Source organism: Nomascus leucogenys, chromosome 3 (assembly GCF_006542625.1).
Source record: "Nomascus leucogenys isolate Asia chromosome 3, Asia_NLE_v1, whole genome shotgun sequence".
NCBI lineage: Eukaryota > Metazoa > Chordata > Mammalia > Primates > Hylobatidae > Nomascus > Nomascus leucogenys.
This window is the reverse complement of record NC_044383.1, coordinates 122,587,164-122,614,356: the sequence shown is the minus strand read 5'-3', so window position 1 is coordinate 122,614,356 and position 27,193 is coordinate 122,587,164. Positions and strand designations below refer to the sequence as shown.

General features: G+C 39.3%; 1 protein-coding gene and 1 pseudogene across 14 annotated transcripts in view; both read left to right on the top strand.

The window, feature by feature from the left end:
* MAP7 (microtubule associated protein 7) overlaps nt 1-27,193 on the top strand; it is a 209,688-nt gene that overhangs the window by 122,127 nt on the left and 60,368 nt on the right. For all 14 annotated transcript variants that reach the window (XM_030809746.1, XM_030809745.1, XM_030809741.1 and 11 more), the window contains 2 exons: nt 8,308-8,403; nt 18,186-18,263. In XM_030809746.1, coding sequence (XP_030665606.1) covers nt 8,308-8,403; nt 18,186-18,263 — 174 coding nt within the window. The remainder of the gene's footprint in view (nt 1-8,307; nt 8,404-18,185; nt 18,264-27,193) is intronic.
* On the top strand, nt 9,851-10,266 carry LOC105739599 (annotated as a pseudogene).

Below are 27,193 nucleotides of genomic sequence, written 5' to 3'. Positions count from 1 at the left end.
CTGTTAAAATATAGGTGGGTAACTACAATCTCTGATTTACCATTTCTCCGTGTGACTGGAAAACTTTAATATGGTTAGACTTTGCCCTCTTTTTTGTGTACTTTGCCCTGTACTTTGCTTTGTCGTAAACATTATTCACGTGTGGGGCAGGGATAATGCTTGTAGAGTAGCTAGCTAGCATTGTGACTGGTGGTAAGTCACCAACGGAGATGAAAAGGCTTGCCTTTTAATCTGATTTATATTAATGCAAGGGGGAAAATACATCATTTTCTCTTCTATTTTTAGTGTTGCCATCTGGCTGAAGGAAGGTTTTTGTTTTATTTATTTGCTTATTTTTTAGATAAAAGCCTTTTTGGTTGAATTTAAAGTGTGTAATGTTTATTCCTGTCAGCGCAATGTGTCAGAAAGCATTTGTGATGTGAATCAAGGAGCTGCTTTTAGTGGTAAACGAAAGAGCTTAATGGGCGATTCCCCCCAGTTCCCACAAGATATATGGAACATATGCTTTTCTGAAATATCCTTTTCCTCATGTTTAGCTAGGGTGGATAATTCTTTGGCTACGTAACAAACAGATTATCAAAATAAATTTATTAACTGCTTGGGAAAGAGTTGGGGTTTACAAATTTCCCAAAGTTGAGATCCTTGTCTGATGTTATCAGCAGAGGCTGTAATGTTCACATGCTTTCTTTCCTCCATGCAGTATAAGCAATAACAGCTTGAGTGTCCCTTATCTGAAGTGTTTGGAAATGGAAGGGTTTCAGATTTCAGGTTTTTGGATTAGTGATGCTCGACCTGTATTCTGTTGTGTTTGCAGAGTGTCACTCTAATTCCTGAGATTTTCACTGTAGGTGAGACTGGGCGCTCCTTTCTATGAAGTGGGGTCAAAACATCCATTTGATTTTGAGTCTTGCCTAATATAATGTTGAAATCATCCTAGAATAACATGAGATATTTTTTCTCTTCTGATGTGAAGTGTTTAGCACACTACCCAGCACATATGTGACACTGAACAAATGCTTGATGAAGGATGCAAGAGAGGAATGGATGTGTGCCTTGTGGAACACTGTGGCAAAAGTCCAGAAATAAAAAGTATTAATTATAAAATGATTAGTAAAAAGAAAAAGAATACATTTTCTTATTTTTTGATGACTGCTAAGAGAAAGGGTAACAAAAAGAGTTGTCAGATCAAGGTCACGTCTACTTCACATCAGAAGAGAAAAAATATCTCATGTTATTCTGGAGATTATAAGGCTGAAGGGCATGGCCCCTGCCCTGAGGTTGCTCTGGTCAAGTGGAAAATTATCATAGATCTGCACCTGGCCAGATATCAACGACTGAATGCCGATGTTCCATTTATTTGGAGACTGTTTGTTTAAGCTCAGAATATGATGACTATGACTAGACATCAGCTCCTTGGAGGAAAATGGCCCAGTCCTATCCCTTAGGAATATTTTGGTAACCTATTTTGATAGAATTATCTTTTGCTGTTATATACATGATCTTTCCTATCACATGTTAGGTTTTTTATTTCAGAAAAAGTTGATTGTGTCACTATTTTATTTATTTATTTATTTATTTATTTATTTATTTATTTATTTATTTATTTATTTTTTGAGATAGAGTCTCGCTCTGTCACCCAGCGTGGAGTGCAATGGTGCGATCTCGGATCACTGCAATCTCCACTTCCCAGGTTCAAGCGATTCTCCTGCCTCAGCCTCCCGAGTAGCTGGGATTAATTACAGGTGTGCACCACCACGCCTGGCTAATTTTTGTATACTTAGTAGGGACGAGGTTTCACCATGTTGACCAGGCTGATCTCAAACTCCTGACCTCAGGTGATCTGCCCACCTCAGCCTCCCAAAGTGCTGGGATTGCAGGTGTGAGCCACCACGCCCAGTCTATGTCAGTATTTTTTATCATCTCATGTATAGACCTTGACAGTTCAATCCAACTGCTTCGACTTCTCTTTGCAAGTGGTTCAATATAAATTATTAACAAAGACCTACATGTCTCTGTTCCATTCTTCATGTCTTAGTGCAGTTATAGAAATAAGGAGTGATACCTGTGGAAGATTCTGTCCCTATGTGTCATATAACTATACACCATGTTGGAATGTATTTATAAAGTCAATGTCTTTTGTTGGGTTTGTACTATCTCTTTATTGAACAAATTTATTTCCTTTTGGTTTAATATCATTTTCTATCATGGTCATACATCTTAAGGTTTTTTCCATTATGATGAGATGGAGATATCAGAAAGTGACTTTCAGTCATTGTCATTGCTGAATGAGCTACTCCAAATTGTAAAGCCTCCACACTGTTACTATGCTCTAATGAAGTCTACCTTGGCCACCAAATCCTAACTTTGTGTTCTGTATAGATGTGTGAAATGCAAGAAAAAGAAGATCTTAACTGAATTGTTTCTGTCGCAGAATAGGGAGAGTGCTGTGTATAACTCAAATATGTATCATTATCAGATGGTCCTCTTTAGTTTTTTTATGTTTTGTCAACGAGAATTGAGCAATAGAGTGAATAAATGGTTCATTGTTGTTATTTCTGTTTCAAAATGTCAGTCAGATTAAATGTGGCTAGATGTTGCACCATACCATGAAATGGGTTTGTTCTGGTGTGTATAGAAGAGCAAATGAGACTCTGCACTATTTTTGACATTGACAGTTACTTAAATTGCCATGACACAATACCTGTAGGCATGCCCCGTGAAGCAGCTGCTTCCCCATTAAGTGAGGGTCTACAAAAGATTAATAACACCAATCAGTTTCCCATATTTTATCTTCTTCACTCCCTGCAAAATGACCTTCAAAAATATGCCCTACCTATTTCCCAACAGGCCCATTTCCTTATCTGGCCTGCCAGCCACTCATCCTCCCAGGAGTTTGTGGCTGGAGTCCCATTTCCGGTGGAAGGTCCCTATATGGTGCTATGTGAGCTGTCCTTGGCTTTTTCTAGGGTGACCACACTGACTCTTCTCTTCTCCTACTTCTTGTTTCTTCAGGGACAGACATAAGTTTCACCATATTCATGTCACTTTTTACCATGTAATGGTCAAATAGTTATCTCTTGGTACGTGATACGGGTAAGTGGAAGAACCTGACTAGTTACTAAATTCTATAGAAGGCAGAGTTCTTAGGATGTCTGTTTTTGTCTGATTTTCTTTTATTGTTTTCTATGAGATCCTTTTTAAAATCATTTCCAGTAGGCTTGTTAGACTTCACTTTTCATTTACACAGAATCCATTGAAGCTAAAGTAGTTCACAGCTGGAAGTTCCGTGTGATATGTACTTCAGTGACTTTCCATTGCCTTCACGAAAAAGTCCACACTCTCAGAATTCAAAGAGACATTGACCTTAGCCAGTTTCTCTTGTCATATTTTCAACTGCCTCCCTTCCTAACCCTGCTGTTCTGACCAGACAGTCCTGATTGTCTCTCCTGTCTCTTTGCCTTGGTAGTTTTGCTCATGCTCCACCCCAGTGAGGGAACTTCTCCACATTACTCTTCACTTATCTGGATGCTTTCTGGTCTGCAAGCTCTTTGCCCAGGGACTGCTGTCCCTTGTGGCTCCTTCTCCCACTCCGAATACCTGTAACACTATCTATATCATTTATTTGGTTATTAAACCTCTGTGGGTTTATGGATTTTTTAGAAAATTGAATCGGTCTATTGTTGCAATTTCATGTATGTGCACACTGTCTCTCCTCCAAAGGATGATAAGCATCTTGAAAGCAGATACTATGTCATATGACCTTTGTATTCTCACTGTGTAGCACAGTGTCTGGCCCATGGAGGTATTTGTAAATGTTGAAAAAATTACTTAATTCCTTAAAATTACTTAACATTTCTGAGCCTGGTGGTTCTGTTGATAGTGACAAAGAGACTGACATTAGGGGGTTGGCTTTTTTGTGAGGACATTCAAGTGATAGCAGAAATACATGAGCAGATATTCCCTAGAGGTTGAAGACGGGAACTTTGTTGAGAACACATATTTATAAATGCACACTCGACAGTGACTGACGTACAGATAGTATTTCAGGCCATACTGGGAGATGATTTTTGAAGAGAGGAGATAGTATTGGAGGAATCGGAAGCTCCAGAATACAGTGTAACCTAGAAACATAGGACAAGAAAAGGAAAAAGAAGTGGTGGAAGGAGATACATTATACCCCTAATAATATTACTTCCAGCATTGAGCTCAAGGTGTCCCATGGAGTAGTGTACTGTTTGAATAAATGCAAGTAGGAAGAAAACTGAGGTAGTGTGGGAAATGAAATCCAGGTTTATCTTATGGTAACTCCCATAAGCTTTGATCATTGCTACCCAACTTCACTTAAAATTATGAGGAATTTAAACTGAGGAGAAATTCTCTATTATGTGGAATAATCAGGAAAGTCATTAGGAGTGATGCTGTTGCTTTATTTCCTTCTTGTTCTAATGCAAATTTTATAAAATCACATTGGATAAAATACTTCATACCTATGATTCGAGTGTTACAATACTCCTGGCAGGTATGTTTGAATAAATAAATTTAAGGAATAAATATATATAAATACATACAAAATAATAAGGACAGCTGTCTCAGGCCTGATATGGTAACTCTTTTCTATACAGATTTATTTAAACTATTAGATTGAAACATAAAAAGTTGTTAAATTTTAACCATTTTTTACTACATAAAAGACTATTTCATGTGGTTCAACCTCTAGTTCTGTGTTCTAGGTCACTCCCCCAAAGCTGTGTCCTCACAAATCTATGTCCACAAAGGGGCTGTATGCCCACAAAGTCCAGTTGAAGACTGTAGCAGAGAAGCATGTATGCAGTAGTTCCTCCTTATCCATGATTTCGTTTTTTGAGGTTTCAGTTACGGTCAGTTGTAGTCCAAAAATATTAAATGGAAAACTTGAGAAATAAACAATTCATACATTTTATGCCGTTCTGAGTAGTGTGATGAAATTTTGTGCCCTCCCGCTCTGTCCGGCCTGAGATGTGAATCATTCCTTTGTCCAGTGGATCCACACTGTAGTCACTACCCACCTGTCAGTCACATAGGAGCTGTCTCAGTAGATCCAAAAAACATAGCATATATATGGTCCGGTACTACCCACAAATTCAGGCATACATGGGGGGTCTTGGGAACCTAGTAGTCCCCCATGGATAAGGGACTATACAGAGTTGGGAACCGAGTTTAAGCTTTTGCTGTTTCACAGCCCACGTTCCAGATTTTATTAAAAATAGTGACTGAAATACATTATCCTTGTGGATGTCAAGTCCCCATATGATTCAGTGAGATTTAAACTCAGGATGGTGCAAAGGTTATAGTCAGACATGTCTCAGAGCAAGTATTTTGACTAAATTGACAGGTCATTTGTTGGACCAGTTATTTTGAGCAGTTCAGAGAAGACTATATTGGACCATACAACCAGAAGTAGAAACAAAGCCGTGAGAATGCCAAGGCCTTTGTGGGAAGACGTTGGAAGGAATCAGTGAGTGGTAGAGGATGTGGATTGCACAGGCACATTGCAGCACTTACTGGAGCTACAGAATTTTCACTAGATGAAGGCTCCAAATGTCTGATGCCTCTATATTTTGTTTTAGAGTATGTCTGAAAGAGAGTCCCAGACCACCAGCGTGCTTGTCTGTATCCTTCCTCTTGTCTTTACCTCAACACTCACATGTGACACTAATGGAATACAGCTTTCAAGCTAGCAGGATAATCAATAAAGATTTCATAAGGCTAGCAAAGACTTACTGAGCATCATAGTATATGGCTTAATTTTCTTTTTTTTTTAAATGAAAGAAGAGAGATTCAAATAAATAATACTAGAAAGTCACCTGAGTCATTTTAATTTTTTTTTCCATGAGAACTTTTATAAGGGTATATACAATCCTGTCTTCTAGTTAATGAGGATTTTCAGGTTTTTAAATTTTGGAAATCAGAAAATGAATAAATTCCTGTTATCATTGTGTTCTAAGTAGTGAAATCCCCCTGCACTTTGTTTAAAAAAAACAAAAAACTCCCAGCTGGGTGTGGTGGCTCACGCCTGTAATCCTAGCACTTTGGGAGGCCAAGGCAGGCGGATCACCTGAGGTTGGGAGTTCGAGACCAGCCTGACAAACATGGAGAAACCCCGTCTCTATTAAAAATACAAAAAAATTAGCCAGGCTTGGTGGCGCATGCCTGTAATCCCAGCTACTTGGGAGATGAGGCAGAAGAATTGCTTGAACCCAGGAGGCGGGGGTTGCCAGTGAGCCGAGATCACGCTGTTGCACTCCAGCCTGGGCAACAAGAGCGAAACTCTGTCTCAAAAAAAAAAAAAAAAAAAAAACAAAACTCCCTGTTTTATTTTTCCCATTGTTACTGAGGGTTTTTTTTTTAAGGCTCAGATTTACTTAATATAATGGAAGGCATCAAATCTTAGAAAACTATCATCTCCCTCAAACCCTCAATAAGAAAGACTACCTCTTCCCAAACCAGGCCATACCCTAAAAATCATATCAGTAAGTTCTTCCTACCTGAGAGCCCCAGGAGGTATAACTGTGGCTGAGCTGAAAACCTCTGGAACCAGCGGCTGACCCAGACCTTCCTGCCACTTTAGTCACTTGCCCCCAGGATCCCGTCACCAAGTTAACATAGGTTTGCTTTCTCTCAAATCCCTGAGGAACTAGAAGCCCAGTTTCCTGAAGAGAGCTAAAAATACTTCCTACCATTTATTGTGCCTTGCTGTGGGCCAGGCAATGAACTACCTTTCTGTATGTTATCTCGTTTAATTTTTACAGCTCTGAAAGTAGATATTTTCCCCCTTTACAGATGGGGAAATTAAGACTTAGAGATGTTAAGCGACATGCTGAGGATTCAGCTGGTAAATGGCAGAACCAGGTTTGCTGACTCCAAAACACACTCAAACCTGCGTGGGTGCTATGAGGATGGGATGCCCAGGACTCCACGGAAAAGCATAGAAGCTGGGAGAAAGGGCCTTGAATACTTGTTAAACACCTTCTATGTGCCAAGTCTTATGGTAGATTTTTAACACGTATCTTCTCAGTTAATCTTTCAACAGTTCTGTGAGTTAGGCAGTATTATTACCCCATGTGACCTACTTAGAGAGGCCAAATAACTTTCTGGCCACCCAACTGGTTATGTACCAAGTCTCACTTTTGAACCCAGGTCTGTCTGTGTCTTTTGCTGTTACAGTGTTCACCAAAGAAATTTTTGAAGAAATACAGACTCTTGAACCGTAGAAGAAGAAAAAGACTGATATGAAAGCGGAGAGATGGCCTGAAAACTTTAGAAATACATCCAACCTAACAGTTAGGAATTAGCAATATATAATCTTAGACCAAACAGCCTGACAATTTTCAAAAATTATTTTTATTTTACGAAATTTAACCTATTGTTACCAATCCAAATGGCTTACTGGAAAATAAAATAACATAAAATAAAATTAACCTATCAATTTTATATGAGCATAGAAAAATTTTAAGATGGATTTTATATTTGTCTCATGGTAAATATGACTCAGAAGGTCTTCTGGGATGGAAATGAATTCCCGACATCCAGACAATAATGAAGTGGGCAGATAGGCCTCTGATGTTCACCTAGAATGGATCCAATAAAAGTTAGATGTAGATAAGTTAGAGTTCAAGTAACCAGAACTCCTGTTTAATTGATTTTTTTATTTGAATTTCAGCATAATAAAGCAAACTACAGCCTCCCTCCAGCACCTCACCCCCAAAAGCGTTTATCAGGGCTTATTCAGAAAAGTGACTTGTACTGAACATACGTTGAAGTCTTTTCAATCTCCATGGTCTGCTGTTACATAATATTCAGTTAGGGTTGATGTTTGTTGTCAGGACCTGGGGCTACTGCAGAGACTCAATAACCCCAAAGAAAGATTAAATGATGTTGAATATACCAAAGCAAGAAAGAAATTAATCCATTTGAAATATATTCTAAGCCAATGGTGCTTTGTAAGAACTCAGATCCAAGACTTTAGACTCCAGTCGTGCTTCCACGTGGTTGCTTTATGTGTAAACTGGTGCAGCCGTTGGAAAGGCCATTCATGGCCCCTTGAACATGCCACTTCTATAAGATGGGTCACTCAAGCTGAGGTCGATTTTTTTATGTGTCCTTCCTACTCCTTGAGGGCACGGGTTGTAACTACTTCATCTTTTCATTTCCTTAATCTAGCCTAAGAACCTGGTACACAGGTTAACAGTAAATGTCGAATACGTAAATGTTTCTGAAGAAATTTTAAGAAACTAAATGTGTCTTTTCTCTTTTGTCTCATTTCTGTAGCACCCGACAGCTATAAAGTGCAAGATAAGAAAAATGCCTCCAACCGCCCTGCCTCTGCAATTTCAGGACAAAATAACCACTCAGGAAATAAACCAGGTATGATGCATTGCATTAACTGTGGGAAAATAAAGGTTATCTTTTATGCCCTAAAGGCATGCTGATGATTATAAAGGTTTAATTTGTTTAAATTCTAGTTTTCAGAAAACTAGAATTTAGGAGTCAGAAAACTAGAATTTAGGAGAGCTTGGTTTCAATCCTGCCACAAAACACACACTCCTACTGGCTTGTATGATATTAAGTCAGAGAACCTCTCAAAGCCAAGCCTTGGTTTTCTCTCTTTAAAATGTAGATTCAAAGACATGACCTGCTTACCTCTCAGAGTCATTTTGACAATCAATGAGATGGTGTATGTGGATGCACTCATTTAATGTCAAGCAGTTTAAAGGGGTAATAATTTTACTATTCTGTTTCAAATGATAGGACACAATTTTTTATACCTGTATGTCCAACAAGCATTATTGCGTATCTCTTTTGTGACTTTTTCAAAAACTATTTCAAGAAATCTTTACACATAGCAAAGCTTGTATAGAATTATGGTTTTGTTTCCTATTCCTTGCAATGATTGTATGCCTACAGAGTAATTTCATTTAATAACCTCTCATTCATAGTCTCTTTCATTCAGTGATACAAAGAAGCAAACAGTCTGTAAATATAATACAAACAATTGAACCGACAGTGCAGTTGCTTCCAGATATCCAATAACCATTGCGTGGCCTGTGGGAGGAATGAATGTACAGTATGATAATAAGAGTCAATCAAAGGAAAGGAAAGCAAGCCAAATACCCCACGAGGTTCTTGGAAACCTACTTCATGCTGCATCCAGGACTGAAGTCACTCAAGCACAGTGAATCAGTGAGAATAAAGATGGAAATAACTGAGTCTAACCTTATAGAGAACATTCTACTGTGTTTAGTTTTGTGAATTTTTTTTTTTCATGTGGAAAAGGTCTTGAACACAACAGATAAGTCTGGTTTGTCATTTAGAGGAAAGACAATAACAAGTATTGTTGAAAATACTGCTTAAGCTGCCATTAGTGGAAAATGATGTGCAGTCTCAGAGGAGTTTTCATTACCAAGGAGAGATTTCCTTAGTCAGCCTGCCTTTTCATTGAGTCATTTATCCATCCATCTAGCCACCTACCTTCCAGCTACCATCTAATGTTTACTGAGTTCTTCTATGCCGAAGAAGCATGAGAGATGTACTGTATGAGCAAACAACATGAACCCTGTCCCCATGTAGCTTATTCTAGTGGACCTTTATTTTTGTATCCAAGTGTGTCTCTATGGAAGTAGAAATTCTTTAGCATGAAAATCACATTTGTTGGTGGAAGTGGACCTGGTAGCTGAGTTCCCCTGGCCTCCTGGTGCTGCGCTGAGGTTATGGCCCGCTTCGCAGCTGGGCTGGGCGCGCAGGGCGAGCGGGTGGTGTTGGTCACATCAGGCAGCACCAAGGTCCCTCTGGAAGCATGGCCGGCTCTTCTGCGATGTTTTACCTGGCGTGGCCCTGTCAGATTTCTATGTTCCTGTCTCTGAAATGCCTGAACACAAGATCCAGTCATCTGGGGGCCCACTGCAGATAACAATGAAGATGGTGCCAAAAATACTTTCTCCTTTGATTGAAGATTGTGCTCCCAAAGTGTTTATAATTTCCTTTAAGTTGGAGACCAACCCCTCCATTGTAATTAATCGAGCTCAGAAGGCTTTCGAAGTTTATCAGCATCAAGTGGTGATGGCTAATATCCTTGAGTCACGACAGTCCTTTGTGATTATTGTAACCAGACACTTAGAAACCAAGTTATAGCTATCAGAGGAAGAAATAGAAAAATACATAGAGATAGAAGAGAAGATAGTGGATAATCTTCAGTCTTGACACACAGCTTTAATATGTGACAAAAACTGAAGTAAAAAGGCCTTACAGGATCAAAAATTGTCCAGGGCTCTTACAGATGGTGAAAACTATAATAAAACTTTTGCTTTCCTGTGGACAGAGAAAATGAAGGAAAGGGAAAATGCAGTGGTGTGCAGGCAAATATGCTTTGTTATTCGTCTTTTAATGACATGTGATACACTCACCTGAATGTCATCTTGACTTTGAAATTGAGCTCTAGAACTGTTTCTCACCTTTAAAAATAACAGCTTATTGGGAAATATATATTACTTAAGGTACACATGGGGGCCTGAATATCAGCCTTCTTTATACTATAAAAAGAGGATTATGGATGCATGAATGGTCATGCTTTGGAAATCAAATATTTGTTGAGCGCCTACTGTGTGTCAGGTCCTGTGCTGAGCCATGAGGATTAAAAAGATGAATAAATGTGTTTCAAAAAAATAAAAGAAAATCACATTTGTAATACAGTGAGAATTTAACATAGCTTAATTGTTGGTGCTGTGTTTCTCTGGTTCTCCCCATCCACCACTGCTTCTAATTTCTACCATTCTTTTACTGTGCAGTTTATACTTTTATATCCTGATAACTCATTTATTCATCTAGTGTTAACATCATGAAGGTACTAGGAATATATTATTAAAAGACATAATCTCTACCCTCCAGTTGACAGTATGATGGATAAACCAATATATGAATAGGTCATTCTAACACAGAACCACCAGTGTGATGAGAGATTGCACACAGTGTATAGAGATCAGAAGCCGGAAAAATCTCTTCCACCCTTATTGGCCATCTCCTTATATACAGTCATTTGATTTATATTGCTAAAGTCAAGTTAAATAGGGAGACATTTCACTTCTGATTGTGTCTTTTTGAGCATCCCTGTGTCTGTTTTCTTATCTTGGCCAGATAAACGAAGCTATATAAAAGGCTCTTGATTTAGAAACCACCATGTCATTATTTTCCTGAGTCTCCTCAAAGAACGATATGAGTTATGTGTTGGAGGGCTGGCCTTGAGTAACACCTTTTAATTTTTGTGGGATACGGGTCATAGGAATGTCTGTCTAAAGCATTTTGTTGATTTTCATTTTCTAGAACTTGAAAAAAAAAAGTTCATTATATATTTTGGGATATTTTGAGTATTGTCCTAACCAGGTATGGGCATCCTGACTGAATGATTTCTGAGAATCCCTTTTAATCTAGTAAGTTTTGGCTAAATGTCCTTTCCACTTTTACCTTCTGATACTTAAACTCATTAGAAGGCTCCAGAACATCTCTTTGATTTAGAACACATTTATCCACATTCAAGTTGTGACTTTTATATTTAAAACACATTATGGCTGGCCGGGAGCCGGTGGCTCACGCCTGTAATCCCAGCAGTTTGGGAGGCCAAAACGGGTAGATCTCTTGAGGCCAGGAATTCGAGACCAGCCTGGCCAACATGGTGAAACCCCGTCTCTAATAAAAATACAAAAATTAGCCGGACAGGGTAGTGCGCGCCCATAACCCCAGCTACTCAGGAGGCTGAGGCAGGAGAATCACTTGAAGCCAGGAAGCAGACGTTGCAGTGAGCCGAGATCCACCACTGTACTCTAGCCTGGGCAACAGAGTGAGACTCTGTCTCAAAAAACGAACAAACAAACAAAAAAACCACATTACAGCAGTCCCTCGTGGTGTTTTAGAACTATGAGCACACTATGTTCTGTGTTATCCTGGAAGGACCATTGCTCTCAAATGTGAATACTTGAACCCGGACCAAAACAGACAGTTTGTAAAGTTACAGATCTGTCCACGTCTGCTAGTTCCTGAAGAAGTGGGAGATGGTTCTTCAGAACTCCAGCTGCCTCCAAATGATTAATAGTTTGACTTCCTTACAGAACTGCATGTTTTCATGGACCTGAGAAAAGCAGATACCCAAATTCCTTAAAAATCCTTCTGAATTCCTATCCCTTTGCTGCCCCCCAACACAAGTCTTTAAAAGAACCACTGAAACTTTATTCTGCCTTATTAAGTAATTTGCCCTCATAGAGGAGTGTGTGACTTAGGATCTTCCAGCCCTTCTCTGATGCTACACTGTGCAATTGTAATGACCGTAGCTGCCATGGTGCGTGGATGGGCACAGGACTGAGTTAGAGATCGAGTTTTATGCCCTCGCTCTGACACATATCCGTGCTGTCTTCATTAGTCATATCTATTTCTCTGAGTTTTTTCATTTGAAAAAGAGGCATAATAACTCTTCGTTGAATAAATAAATGCTTGGCTAACTCATAGTGTTATTGGGAAGAATAAAGTGATAATATGTGAAAGTGCTTCATAAAGTACAAATTGCTAACAGAAATACAGAAGTATTTACTGTAGAAACAGTAGTTGTTACATATGAGTCAAGGCTTAGTGAGTTCTTGAAAAAGCCTTGTCAACTTTGAGAGCTCTTTAGTAGCATGACTGTACTCTCAGATGTGTGTAAGGCAATCCAGGTTTATGCATGTTATCAAACACAGAATTTTAATGGCACTCCCTTTCACCCTTAACAGTGCCCCAGGTTAGATGTCACCCCACACTTGAACCATCATAGGTAGGAGGTTGAATGTGGAGTGCAACTGCGATCTTAATGAAGCCTAAGTTCTATTCCTCTTAAACCCTTTTTCCTTGTGAGAATCAGTAACTTAATTTTATTCTAACCGTATTAGATCCACTGGGAAACAATGTGGAATATACATTATTTTATTTTATTTCAAGACAGGGTCTCACTCTGTCGCCCAGGCTGGAGTGCAGTGGTGTAATCAGGGCTCACTGTAGCCTGGATCTCCCAGGCTCAAGCAATCCTGTCACCTCAGCCTCCTGAGTAGCTGGGACCACAAGCATGTGCCATCACTCCTGGCTATTTTTTTTATTTTTGGTGGAGATGAGGTCTCTCTTTTTCAAATGAGCCTGGGCTGGTCTCAAACTCCTGGACTCAAGCAATCCTCCTGCCTTGGCCTCCCAAAATGTTGGGATTATAGGAGTGAGCCACTGTGCCTGACCTATATATAATTTTTTTTTTTTTTTTTGAGACGGAGTCTCATCCTGTCGCCCACGCTGGAGTGCAGTGGTGCGATCTTGGTTCAGTGCAACCTCCGCCTCCCAGGTTCAAGCGATTCTCCTGCCTCAGCCTTCCAAGTAGCTTGGATAACAGGCATGCACCACTGTGCCTGGCTAATTTTTGTATTTTTAGTAGAGGCAGGGTTTTGCCATGTTGCCCAGGCTGGTCTCGAACTCCTGACCTCAAGTGATTCGCCTGCCTCGGCCTCCCAAAGTGCTGGGATTACAGGTGTGAGTCACCGCGCCTGGCTGACCTATACATAATTCTAAAGTATTTTCTATAGCTTACTTTTGTTTCAGGGAAAAATAATGTGGGGGTGGAAATGAGAAAGGAGGCAATGAATTATAGGAAATTCACTATTTACTGGAATTATATTAATTGTATTTTTTTGAAAACATACCTTTAAAGATAAATTTTTATCAGTTTTTAGTTATTAAAACTAAAATTTAAACTTCCAGCATTTAAATAGTTTACTCTGTTATCAGGTACAAGATTGTTCTTAGTTTTCCCCATTGGTGCATCTTAATAAAAGTTTAAAGGCTCTGAGGGTTAGCTAAGGTTGCTTGTTGTTTGTTCATTCATTCATTCAACAAATACTTATTGAATATCCTTTTCTGCCACATACAGCCCGAGGCATTGAGAATGCAGCAGGGAAGAAAACAGACAAGTCTCTGTTCCTCCCCAGCCCCATGCACAGCCATCTTTAACCTGCCACAGGTGTTAATGACATTCTAGCACCCAAGAGACTTTCATATTAATGGGAACAGAGGGATGGAAACAACCTACACTGAATAACTTTTTCACTCTACAATTCAATATTTTCTAATGCCAGGTTTCCAAATCAGCCAAAATCATCTAGTGTATCACAACCACTATGCATCTTGAACTTCAGAAATGTTACATTTCTTTACTTCCTCAAATCTGTTTCCAGAGAGATAGTAATTATTTCAGCACTAATGTTGACGGACAGCCAGGAACTACTGCAGTCCTAAGTGTTGGCCTTATTTACAGCGTTTAATTGTGTAAAGTTTGGTTTTTTACATATTATCTTACCAAACAGGATGCAATTTGTTACATGTGAAGAGTATAATTTTCATATGAAATGATAGCATAGGAATCAGGGAAAAACTAGCACTTCTTGCACTATTTTCAGAATATACATTCAAAAGGCACTTCACAGGGGGAAGCATTACGTTGCATAATCGGGCATTGCCTCATTACTGCAGGAGCACCGGTTATTACTATGACTTGGGGCTGTCAGGGTTGGTGTAGGTTGTCAGGGGTGGCATGTGTCCCATATGTTATTAACGCCTTCTTTTCAAAATTTTGTATGACATTTGGCATGTACTTAAAAGTAAGCTAGACATGTCACATAGTTAATATTGAAATATTGTCCAACAGAATTTGTCAGTGGAATTTTAAAAGTAATTAAACTGTCTGTTTTACAGACTTTCCATAATGTGCTCATATGGCTTTTACAAAGTTGATTTTCAACTTTTATAATTAAATAAAAGTTTTTATGAGGCTGGGTGTGGTAGTTTATGCCTGTAATCCCAGCACTATGGGAGGCTGAGGCAGGAGGATTGCTTGAAGTCAGGAGTTCAAGACCAGGCTTAGCAACATAGTGAGAGCCCATCTTTACAAAAAAAAATTTTTTAATTAGCTGAGGTCGGGCATGGTGGCTCACGCTTGTAATCCTAGCACTTTGGGAGGCTGATGGATCATCTGAGGTCAGGAGTTTGAGACCAGCCTGACCAACATGGTGAAACCCTGTCTGTACTAAAAATACAATAGCTGGGCCTGGTGGCACATGCCTGTAATCTCAGGTACTTGGGAGGCTGAGGCAGGAGAATCGCTTAAACCCGGGAGGCAGAGGTTGCAGTGAGCTGGATCACGCCACTGCACTCCAGCCTGGGCAGCAAGAGCGAGAAAACTCTATCTCAAAAAAAAAAAAAAAAAAATTAGCTGATTGTGGTTGTGCACACCTGTAGTCTCAGCTACTTGGGAGGCTAAGGTAAGAGGATGGCTTGAGCCAGGGAGGTTGAGGCTGCAGTGAGCCATGATCGTACCACTGCACTCCAGCCTGGGTGGCAGAGCAAGATCCTGTTTAAAAAAAAAAAAGTTTTCATGAGTGAGTAAACCTCATATTATTTAAGGAGTATTAAAGTGATAAGTAATTGTTAAAAGTCTTTCTTTTAACTTCATCTTGACTTTTATCCCGAGTTCTTTCTTTAAAATGCCATTTTACTATGGCCACCATTTTCTTTCAGCAAAACAAATGACAGTAAAACTTCCTGTGTATGGCCCTTAATAAATTGTCTTCATGTCCACTTCCATTTTCTTCTTTCCAAATTAAACCTTTTAGGGCCAGGAGCCATATTTTCCTACATAAAAAAATATGTGGAAGTACATAAATGATTAGGAAATCTGAAAAATATTTATCATTGTGGGCTATTGAGGAGTCCGTTTAACCAATTTTTAAAAACTATCCCTTAGTCTTGTTCATCCACACTGCCTAGTTTATGCAGGCTCCTAAGGGGTGTCTTTACTGTTTTTATTTTCTTTAAATGTACAAATTCTATAAAGTTCAACAGACATATGGTAGCCTGGGCAACATAGCAAAACCCTGTCTCTACAAAAAACAGAAAAATTAGCCGGGTGTGGTGGTGCCACCTGTGGTCTCAGCTACTCAGGAGACTGAGGTGGGAGGATTCACTTGAACCCAGGAGGTCAAGGCTGCAGTCTCGGGTCAACGCAACCTCCACCTTCCGGATTCAAGGGATTCTCCTGCCTCAGCCTCCTGAGTAGCTGGAACTACAGGCATGTGCCACCACACCAGCTAATTTTTGTATTTTTAGTAGAGACAGGGTTTTGCCATGTTGGCCAGGCTGGTCTTGAACTCCTCACCTCAGGTGATCCACCTGCCTCGGCCTCGCAAAGTGCTGGGATTAGAGGTGTGAGCCACCGCACCCAGTTTGTCTCTACTGTATTATTATAGTAGATTCCCATTTTTAACGCAAGATTCTAAAAATGTCAATGTCAATTCTTTTTTCTTTTTTTGGAGACAGAGTCTTGCTCTATTGCCCAGGCTGGAGTGCAATGGCGCGATCTTGGCTCCCTGCAATTTCTGCCTCCCAAGTTCAAGCCATTCTTCTGCCTCAGCCTCCCGAATGGCTGGGACTACAGGCGCACACTGCCATACCTGGTTAATTTTTTGTATTTTTTAGCAGAGATGGGGTTTCACCATGTTGCTCAGGCTGGTCTTGAACTCCTGAGCTCAGGCAATCCACCCGCCTCAGCCTCCCAAAGTGCTAGGATTACAGGTGTGAGCCACCGCAACCGACCTGTCAACGTCAATTCTAATGTCAATTTAGTAAAGAGAAAAACCTTTTAAGCATGATTATTATGATCATTTTTATTATTTTGTTTTTATACGGCAGCAGAGTGAGCCTGTAAACCTAGCCCTCTGCTGCAGAACCCCTCTTCTCCACCCTTGTCTCACTCAGAGTGTAATGCAAAGTCCTCACCTTAACCATGAGCCCCATCACTTACTCATCTCACTCTGTTCCAGTCCCTCAGCTCTCCCTGTTGTTTCTGGAACACATTAGGTATTTGCAACCTCAGGGCCTTTGCACTTACTTTCTATGGAACATCATTATCACAGTGAGGCCTTCCTTGGGCTCCATCTAAAAATTTAAACATCCTTTTCCTGACATGTCATAATCCCCTTCATTTCTTTGTTGTCTCCTTAACATATATTCTCTGTATTTTTCTCCTTTTTTCATTTCTATGTATAGTACTTATTTATCTTGTTTGTCAAATTTTTTCCCAAGTAGAATGTAAATCCCATGAAGTCTCAGGTTTTTGTCTTTTTTTGGTGACTGCTGTCTTTTCAGTATACAGAACAGTGCCTAACACATAGTAGATGTTCAGTGATTTACTGGGACACACACATTACAACACTCTACTAACAGTCATTATAATAATGTGAGATAGGTTCTATTGTATCCTCATTTTACAGGTAATAAATCAAAGTACACCTCACAGCTTGAGACTTAGAGAGGTGGGTAAGTACCTTGGCCGGCGAGTGACGAGGCAGAAACTGAATGCATGTCAGTTGGACTCGAGCACTTCACCTCTAACTGACAAACATTTGTGCAGTATAAAGCCACTAAAGGATTCTGTTGGTCATTAAGGAACAGACTTTTCAAAGCATAAAAATAATAGAAGTAGGCCGGGCGCGGTGGCTCACGCTTGTAATCCCAGCACTTTGGGAGGCCGAGGCGGGCGGATCACGAGGTCAGGAGATCGAGACCACGGTGAAACCCCGTCTCTACTAAAAATACAAAAAATTAGCCGGGCGTGGTGGCGGGCGCCTGTAGTCCCAGCTACTCGGAGAGGCTGAGGCAGGAGAATGGCGTGAACCCGGGAGGCGGAGCTTGCAGTGAGCCGAGACTGCGCCACTGCACTCCAGCCTGGGCCACAGAGAGAGACTCCGTCTCAAAAAAATAAATAAATAAATAAATAAATAAATAATAATAATAATAGAAGTTTGGTAGCTTAGGAACACAAAACATCATTTATATTGTTTGATGAAAATAGCCAAAAGGCTATAGTTATGTCATGATTTTACATAATGTTTTCAAATAGAAGAAAAATGCATAGAAGTCCTTAGAAAACTTCTAATAATTGAGTGGATCACTGTAACTCTAGTCACATGTACTTATTGTTGTAAAGTGTAGCAATATATTATTCTTCAGATTTACTGGATATTTATCAATGTGTATTTTTTCTTTTTCTTTTTTTTAATCCACTCTTCACCTCATGTTTTTTTTAATCTCACTTTCAGACCCTCCGCCTGTGTTACGTGTTGATGACCGGCAGCGGCTGGCCCGGGAGCGACGTGAGGAACGGGAGAAACAGCTAGGTACCCCAGGCCCTGTGTCCACGGCCCTGATTTGAATGGATGTCACTATAATACCGTGGTCTCTTGCATACCTTTATGAGTTTTGCAGATGGATTATGAAGCAGAATTTAGTATGTGATGATAAATATAAACATAGGGATAAGTTTTAAGTGACAATAAACTCTAGCCTCAGGATTAAGGTCATCCTTTTTTGCAATCACAGTTTAATGTGGCACTGGAGGGAAAGTATATATGAGTGGAGTGATGGTACAGCTTACATTTTACTACCGAGAAAATGCAAGGACAGTAAACATATGGTTCTTTTTTACATGAAAAGTTATGAGATTATACACTACCAGGGCACTTAACTGCCTTCTCTATTAAAATAATGCTGCCGTTGAACTTATAGACAGGTGCTACCAGGCTGCTGCCAGGAAAAGCATGTGCTGAGGTGTCTGATTTTTCTCTTATTACCTAAGGCCCTTGTGAGGTTAGCAACTGCCATATTTGTCATATAATCACTGGAACCTGGATCACAGGACTATCTTAGCAGGAAGCTGAGACTAGAGCACTTAGAGATTGTACAGTCATTGTCTTCTAGAACACTGGGCAAGGAAGCAGGTGCCAACCCCTCCTTTGCTTAGATGTCCATTTATGTAAATTTGCTAAAACAGGATACTCTCTTGAAATATACCTGAATGATGTACCTTGAAAAGATTAAATGCCTGATCAGCATGTGTGTGTGCAGAGTGCCTGGGTATTCTAAAACTAGACTGACAGGGTATCAAAATTTTCCCAGGAGATGACCTGTAACTTCTTAAAGTTGTTCTGCATTTTGTAAGAGTTAATGTTTCAACTGGGGACTCTGCCCCTATATCTCATCCCTTTATTATTCTTATTCCAAAGCCCAAATTTGTGAAATGTAGTGGAAGCTGGTTTTCAAAAGTCTTTTGCTATTGTTTACATTCTTTCAACTCAGACTTGTTTCTGTCCCTTGCCATAATGGCCATATGAGGTCATTTCTTTTGCTTCTGAGGTTTTTTAGGCACAGATTTCATTTGCTTACTGGCAGTGAACATGCTCTGCTGTTTTTCTGTGCCTAGAGTTTCCTCCCTGGCTTGATGGGTTCCCTGCAGGCAGGTAGGTTCTTGGGGAGCAAGCTGTCTGTGGTCACCAGGGCTCTCCCTTCCTCCTGTGAATATGCTTATTGCTCTCTACTAAGGTTGCTTTGACAAGCAAACCAGAACTGAGAGAAGATGAAGGCAGAGCTGCTGAAACTGGAAGATGAGTAAATATAAGAAACTGACTACAGTTTTAGGGTGGCTGTTATTTACACTCTGTTTTGAAGTCCATGCGTATGTCCTTTTCCCCCTCTACCCCATCAGGTCTCACACTTGGAGATCTCTTTAGTTATAGTGTGGATTCATACCTGCTTGAATAGAAGGAGTTCCATAGGTCGGGAGAGCATTTCTTTATGGTTTAAATCACATTGTGAATTAGCTTTTCCATACTTAACTCACACCTTTCCATTTGGGTTTCTTTATCTTACAAAACCAAGCATTAGTTTTTTGTGGAAAGCATGAATATGCTGCTGGTGAAACAAAAATGACTTTACTTATACTATAAAGGTGTAAGACTTACAGCTTTGAGCTTGCAGTTTTCCCTAAAAGTTGCCTACCTTTGTATATTGAGTGACTAGATTTTTTCTTAAGATGTAATGCCATATTTCAATTCATACTGATAACACAGGACATGACTCATAAGTTTATATATTCAAACACTGTATGTGCCATATATTGTATTTAGAAGATGACAAAAAGATGAATAAAGGTTGACACCCAGCCCTCTAGAGCTAGGTATAGTCTAGTGGAAGGCAGATAAACAAATAGCAACTATTAACGTCACAGCGCAATGCATCCACTGTGAATGGGTATGCGCCAGGGGCATTGAGAGTGTGTAGAAGTGCCTAACCCAGCCTGGCTCTGCCAGGTGCCACCCAAGTTCCCAACTAAAGGATGAAAGGAGCCTTTCAAAGGGATAGAAGAGCAGGCATTATACAGCAATATGCAAGAACAGGTGGAAAAAAGGCATTTGCTGAGAGACCCAACATGCTTTTCAGATTATTATATGATTATATGTTACATATGTTATATTATATTTAGATGATTGTATTATTCTATTATTACAGCTTAACTTTTTTGGTGAGCCAATATATGATATACATAGTTTGTCTCTCCTCTCTCTCTCTCTCTTTGAAATGGGATCTTGTTATGTTGCCCAGGCTGGAGTGCAATAGCTGTTCACAGGTGTGATCACAGTGCACTACAGCCTCGACCTCCTTGGCTCCAATGATCCTCCTCAGCCTCTTTAGTAGCTGGCGTTACAGACTCACATCACCACACCTGGCATTTGTCTCTTTATTCTTACCCTTGCCATGTTAAATATCATAATTTTTAAAAATTCAATCTCATTTCTTTTTTCAGTTGTCAGAGTCATAATTTTAAGGAAAATATATCCATTCTAATTTTTTTCTTTGCATCAATTTTATTTTCTTTACATTTTAGAGCAGTGCCTTTTTGCCTATTTTTTTTTCCATTTAAACCATCATAGTTGGAACTAAGTCTTGAGAGGCTCCCTTCAATCTTCATAAATACAGGAGTGAGGATATATGCAAATATACATGCATATATTATATACAGTTGTAAAAGAGCCGTTTAAAAATCTAATTTCAGCTGTGCTTTAGAGTATGTGAGGATGATTTCTAAAAAATCTTCAGTACCAAAAAAAGTCAAAGGGCACACCTGATCAACTGTCTATAAACTGTGCTTTATAGAACCTATAACAGTGGTGGAAATTTTTTTTAAAAGAAAAAAGTTTAAAAGCAGACACTTAATATTAAGGAAATCTTTGGACTGTGCTTAATTTGAAAACAAAAAAAAAACAGTTGGTAATGCCAACTCTTATCAACTTTCAAACTTTAAAGTTTTCAAGTTAAAAAAAATCGGACACCATTCCAGAAATGCTGGCAAAGTAAAGTTTAAAATGAATAGCCAGTGAGATTGGTTATTTACTGTTGGATCTAGGTTGAAATTAACATTGAAATCATTAAAGATTGTTTTAATCCACGTATTTTAAAAAGCAAGGTAGAGAGAGGGAGAATAAAGGTCTGATTATTTTGTTCTTGGTGGTATGGCATGTTTGTACTATTTTGCAAACAGGAAGGACTTATTAATAACTTTCTGTGGGTTAAATCTCTGAGTCATGCTTTGATGCTTTTATAGTAGGATTATGTCATGTGGCCTGCTTTTTCTGCATTATCCTTTAATTTTTCACAAAATCAGGCATAATTCTTCATGTATGAGATTATTCTGTCGTTGGGCACTTGTACTCTGAAAGCTTTATTTTTCTTCCTTAAAAGCTTTATACGTAGAAAAGTCTCTAACCACCCTATTCCATCTGATTCTATCCCCTCAAACTCTCTCTCTTGACTTCTGCATCTTTTTCACTATCTCTCTTCTAAGCTTTAATTTTGTGTTTTCCAGGGGTGGGGTGGGGAATCTCATTTGTTCTCACAGGTTCACTCTCCTTTTTAAATATGGATTCCACATTTCCAGCTACTCGTAAGGCAGTAGATGCCTGCCTGTTTCCCGAAACTCTACTTCTATACAACTAAATTGTTCATTTTCTTTCACTCCAAGACTGACTCATCCTGGTAATTTCTTTGTCCCAATTAATTGCATCAAATGTTTGGTTTTTTTTGGCCCTAAGACATTATTTATTTCAGTCATTTTTGATGCTTCTGCTAGAGACCGTAGGTTCTTTCTGACTAGCAGCTTAGCTATTAGATCTTTTGCAGAGTAAAACATTCTCTCTTCCTTGGCTGGCCCAATACTGTCCACTGACTGGTCTCCATCCTGGCATATTGGGCCACTTGTAGCTACCCAGTGGTCAGTCTGGACTCAGCCTAGTTCTCTAACTGGAGCTTCAACTATCTACTATCAACTAGCCCAGTAGGTAGGTAGAAGTTGACATACTCTTAATCCTGAATCCATTTAGTCAGAAATCTAGCAGACTCTTATTTCAGGTAAGAGTCTATGCCATTATATCGGCTGCCTCTGCCATTATCCTAGTTCGGGCTAATACATTTACTGCCCTGTTGTTCTTTATACTCCTAGCACTGTATCACAATTAATATCAGTCCTTCTCTTTTAAAGTCTTCCTAGGAAATCTCCTTTTAGAAATTTATCATCCTTTCACTATATACTATATCTTGCTTAACTATCACATTTTAGTTCACATTCTACTGCTGTTTTATACACTACTGAATTTTTATCTATTTAGATTTTCTATCTCTGGTTGTATGTATTTTAAGCTTCCAAAGAATATGACTGCGGTCTTTAATTCTTTGTATCCCAACACATGGCACAGTGCTAAGTGTAAAACACATAATATTTGGTTATTTTGCTTACTCTACAATCTTCAGTGAAATAATAGCAATAATGATAAACAGTATTTATTGAAGCACTAACTATGGGCCAGGCAGTGTTCTAAACACTTCACTATGTATAATCCCATTTAGTAACAAATTAGCAAAGTGGTTGTACTTTTTATTGTGTGGGCCTTCCATAATTGGCAATGTAAGTTATTTAATAGAATATCACTTACTTTATTTTTAAAATACATCGTGATGAGTTAGCCAAAGGAAGTAACTGAGAGGATCTCAGAAAAATTGAATCGTGAATACAACCTTTTGTTTTTCTGCCCTATTACCCTTTTGTTGTTGTTGTTGTTGTTTTGTTTTTGTTTTTGTTTTACACAGTCTTGCTCTGTCACTTAGGCAGGAGTGCAGTGGCATGATCTCAGCTCACTGCAACCTCCACCTTCCAGGTTCAAGCAATTCTCGTGCCTCAGCCTCCCGAGTAGCTGGGATTACAGGCAAGTGCTACCACGCCCAGCTAATTTTTATATGTTTAGTAGAGATGGGATTTTGCCACATGAGGCTGGTCTGATTTTCCTGGCCTCAAGGGATTTGCTCGCCTTGACCTCCCAAAGTCCTGGGATTACAGACGTGAGCCACCACACCCAGCCCCATTAGCTTTTTAAGCATGATTTTAGTATGTACAGGATCACCATAGTCCGTGTTAAAATTCTTCCACTAGTGGTGATGCTGTTAAGTAGAGAGAGATCCTTGTGCTTTAGTTTATGGGTGATAGAGTTTTCAGAAGTTTTAGGTGTTGGACAGGTATCCAGTTGTCATGGAGAAAGAGTTATTCTCCTTCCTGATAGAAGTATTCATAAGATTCATAGGTGCTATGTTGACTCCCATTTGACAGTGGTTAAAATGTAAGTGTTGGAGCAGATTCTGAGATCTGCTTTGAGAAAACTTTATGGCATTGATCAGTCACTATCCTTTGAGTCCATTAAGAGTAATTCTGTCTTTATGAATTTAGAATCAATCCTGGTTACTGATTTCTCTTCAGAAACCATTACTAGAACCAGAGTATGTAGAATTTATGCAACAATATAAATTTTTTATTCAGAGAGCTTAAAATAAAACTAACCCCTTCCCTTTTAAGCTATTTTGTGTGATTTTATGTATTCATTCAATAATATTTAAAGCATAGATAGTATTGAGCCAGGGATGCTGGAGTATTGAAGTGAAAAGAATAAATTTCCTAACCTCCTGGAATTTATATTCCAAGAAGGGAGTAAGATAATAAAAAATCAAACAAGATTACCTAGCATCTTAGCTGAAATTTCCCACATATCCCATAACCAATCCATCAGCAAATACTCTTTGCTGTACCCTCAAAACATAGCCAGGAAGTAACTACTTCTCACAACCACCACTGCTGCCACCTTGGCCCAAGACAGCTAGATCTTTCACCCGAATTCTGCAATAGGCTCCCAACCGGTGTCCTCATTTCCTCCTCCTCCCACAGAGTCTGTTAACACAGCAGCCAGAGTGACCCAGTTGCAGTATGGCCTGCCAGGCCTGCCTCTGCTCCAGACCTTCCAAGTCTTTACATTTCACTCAGAGTAGAAGTCAGAACCCTTACCATGGCTCAGCCCTGCTACCTGCTAACGTCCTCTCCTTTGCCCTCTCCTCCAGCCATGCTGGTTCCTTCCTGTTTCTTAAACACAACAGCCAAATGCACTCCACCTAGAGTGTTTTTCCTAAGAAATCCACATAGTTCATTCCCTCTCCTCCTTCAGGTTTCGTTTAAATGCCACCTTCTCAGCGAGGCCTTCCCTTACCATGTTACTCAAATTTTCAGCTCCCTCAAACCAGACCTTTATTTTTCTCCCTAGCTCTGTCAACATCTAAGCAAGTAGATATTTTACTTATTTGTTGATTATCTGTTGGCCCCCTGCCCTGGAACATAAGCTCTGGAAGAGAAGGGATTTATGTCTTTTTTTCATTTCTGTAGCTTAGTATCTAGAACAGCTTGGCACGTAATCAGTGTCCAACAACTGTTTGTTTAATGTTAAGTGGAGATGAACGCAGGAGGTATTGCATATTAGTTAAAACGTTACTAAAGTATCATGTAATACCTGCCCTTATGATAGTTCAGTCAAACAGATATTAAATTCTTACTAGTAATCATTTTCTCAGGTGAACAAGAATACAGAGATAATCTATTAGGATAGTCCTTAAATTTTCCTATGGATCTATCCTATTATCTATGGATAATCTATTAGGATATGCCTTAAATTTTCCTCTTCATATATTATAAAACTGATAGTTCTACAATATGTCGACAAGAAAGTTCAAGAGAATATTTAAGGACTGTGTAGCACACAAACAGTACTCTACGCTTGGGCAGACACAGAGCTTCCCTTTTTCAAGATAGTAACAAGTAAGTTTGGAGTATTGATTGTGTTTAAGTTTTGTTTAAGTGCCTTGGAACATACTAGGCACTTAGTAAACATGAAATTATTTAGTCTTTTTCTGAAACCAAAATTTTTATATGAATAGAGTCAAATTCCTAATTGGGACTTTGGGGGATTCTGTAAAATCATGAAAGAGAATGTATGATGGACTGACATAGCTCCTGAAGAAAAATGTCAACTTACAAATCTATAATTTCATTCATATTGAGTTTTGTAGCTAAGTTCAAAGCTAAGATATATCATAATGCAATATTTTAGAAAGAATAAGACAATATAAAGAGAGTTTTAACCTTTGAACAAACTTTGGTTAAATTGTGTGTGGGGGCTTTTTTTTTCCTAGATAATTTCATTGGGCTTTCTTTGCCTTCTATTCATAGCTTTCTTGCTGTGCTTCTTTTTTTCTCTCTCTCATCTCAGTGTGTTGTCAACTCGGTGAGTGAAGGCAGTACTAATAAGAGTGTGGTCAAGAGATAAATGGTCATTTCAACCTGGTTTAGAATGTTCATCCCAAAAATGCCGATGGCAAGTTAGTAATAATTAGTAAATAATAATGCTGTACTCCTGGTTAGAGTTGGGAGTGAAACTCCCCCTGATTTCATACTTCACATTATTTGATTCAGATGGCTGTTGGTTTTAACAAGAGATTTTCCTCTTTAGAGACTGTCCAGGAAAAAAAGGGGTCAGAGGAGGCTTTAGGGAAGTAATCTTTCTAATCCAAGTATCTAATGGATAAACTTCGGCATATCTGTCACCAGTCTCAGCATCTGCATCTCCTAAAATTGTCACTTAGTGATTATAGTGTACAAAAGCTCGTGAGGCTGTCGGGCAGGTTATTAACAGCTGAGGGACCTAAATGCATCTTAATGGGATGAATATGGACGTTAGCACATACCAGAGCAGCTGTATCATGAGTCAGGCTCAGGACTGAAAAGAATAAATGCTGCTTGCTGCATGGATTAGGTAAGCAGAAGCTGAAGCCTGAACATAAAATGAGTCATTATGACAAAGCAGCCATTATTTTTTTCTCCCCAAATTACTTGCCTTTAAGAGTGAAGATAAAAAGATCTTAAAACCTGAAAGGTAAGGGGTCTTGTAAACAGATGATGGTAGAGGCTAAGAGTGGCACTGGAAGATCAGGGCCTTCACATTTGGATGCCCAGCTCTTTCTTGCTAGTATAGAGAAGGAGCTGTGGTCTTTGGAAAGTGTTCCAATTCATGCCTTTTAGCATAATGGCTCATTGTTTGCTTCTAGAGTCAGACAATCCAGAGTTTGAATGCCAACTTCATCACTTATTTGTTGTGAGACATCGGGCAGGTTACTTCACTCCTCTGTATCTCAGACTTCTCATAATAAAATAAGTTTAATAGCAGTGTCTGCCTCATAGAGTGGCTGCAAAGACAATGCCTATAAATCACTTGCGTCAGCATGAAGCAAGAACTGACGACATCTCACCATGATGATGATGGTGATAAAGATGAGGATGGCAGGTCATATGATTCCACAAATACTGACTTAGATTCCTGGAATTAGAGAAGCCTAAGGCCTAGCAGAGAGAGGTGGGGGATGTCTGTGCCTCCTCATCCATTAGGGTGGGGCTAAGTAGGACAGCCCCAGGTGAAGAGAATGGCTACATTCTTTGAGGAGTGAAAGCACTTGGGGTTAAGACAGTAACAGAAGGATTCCAAGAACAACCATTGCCCTGTTTAGCAAAACTCCATTATTTTAGTGAAGGCTAACATTCCTTTAAGCCTAGCCCTGAGATAGTAAGTCCTTTCTTTTTTTTTTTTAATTTATTTTTTTATTTTGTTTTATTTTATTTTTATTTTTTATTTTTTATTATTATACTTTAGGTTTTAGGGTACATGTGCACAATGTGCAGGTTTGTTACATATGTATCCATGTGCCATGTTGTTTTGCTGCACCCATTAACTCATCATTTAGCAGTAGGTATATCTCCTAATGCTGTCCCTCCCCACTCCCCCAACCCCACAACAGTCCCCAGAGTATGATGTTCCCCTTCCTGTGTCCATGAGTTCTCGTTGTTCAATTCCCACCT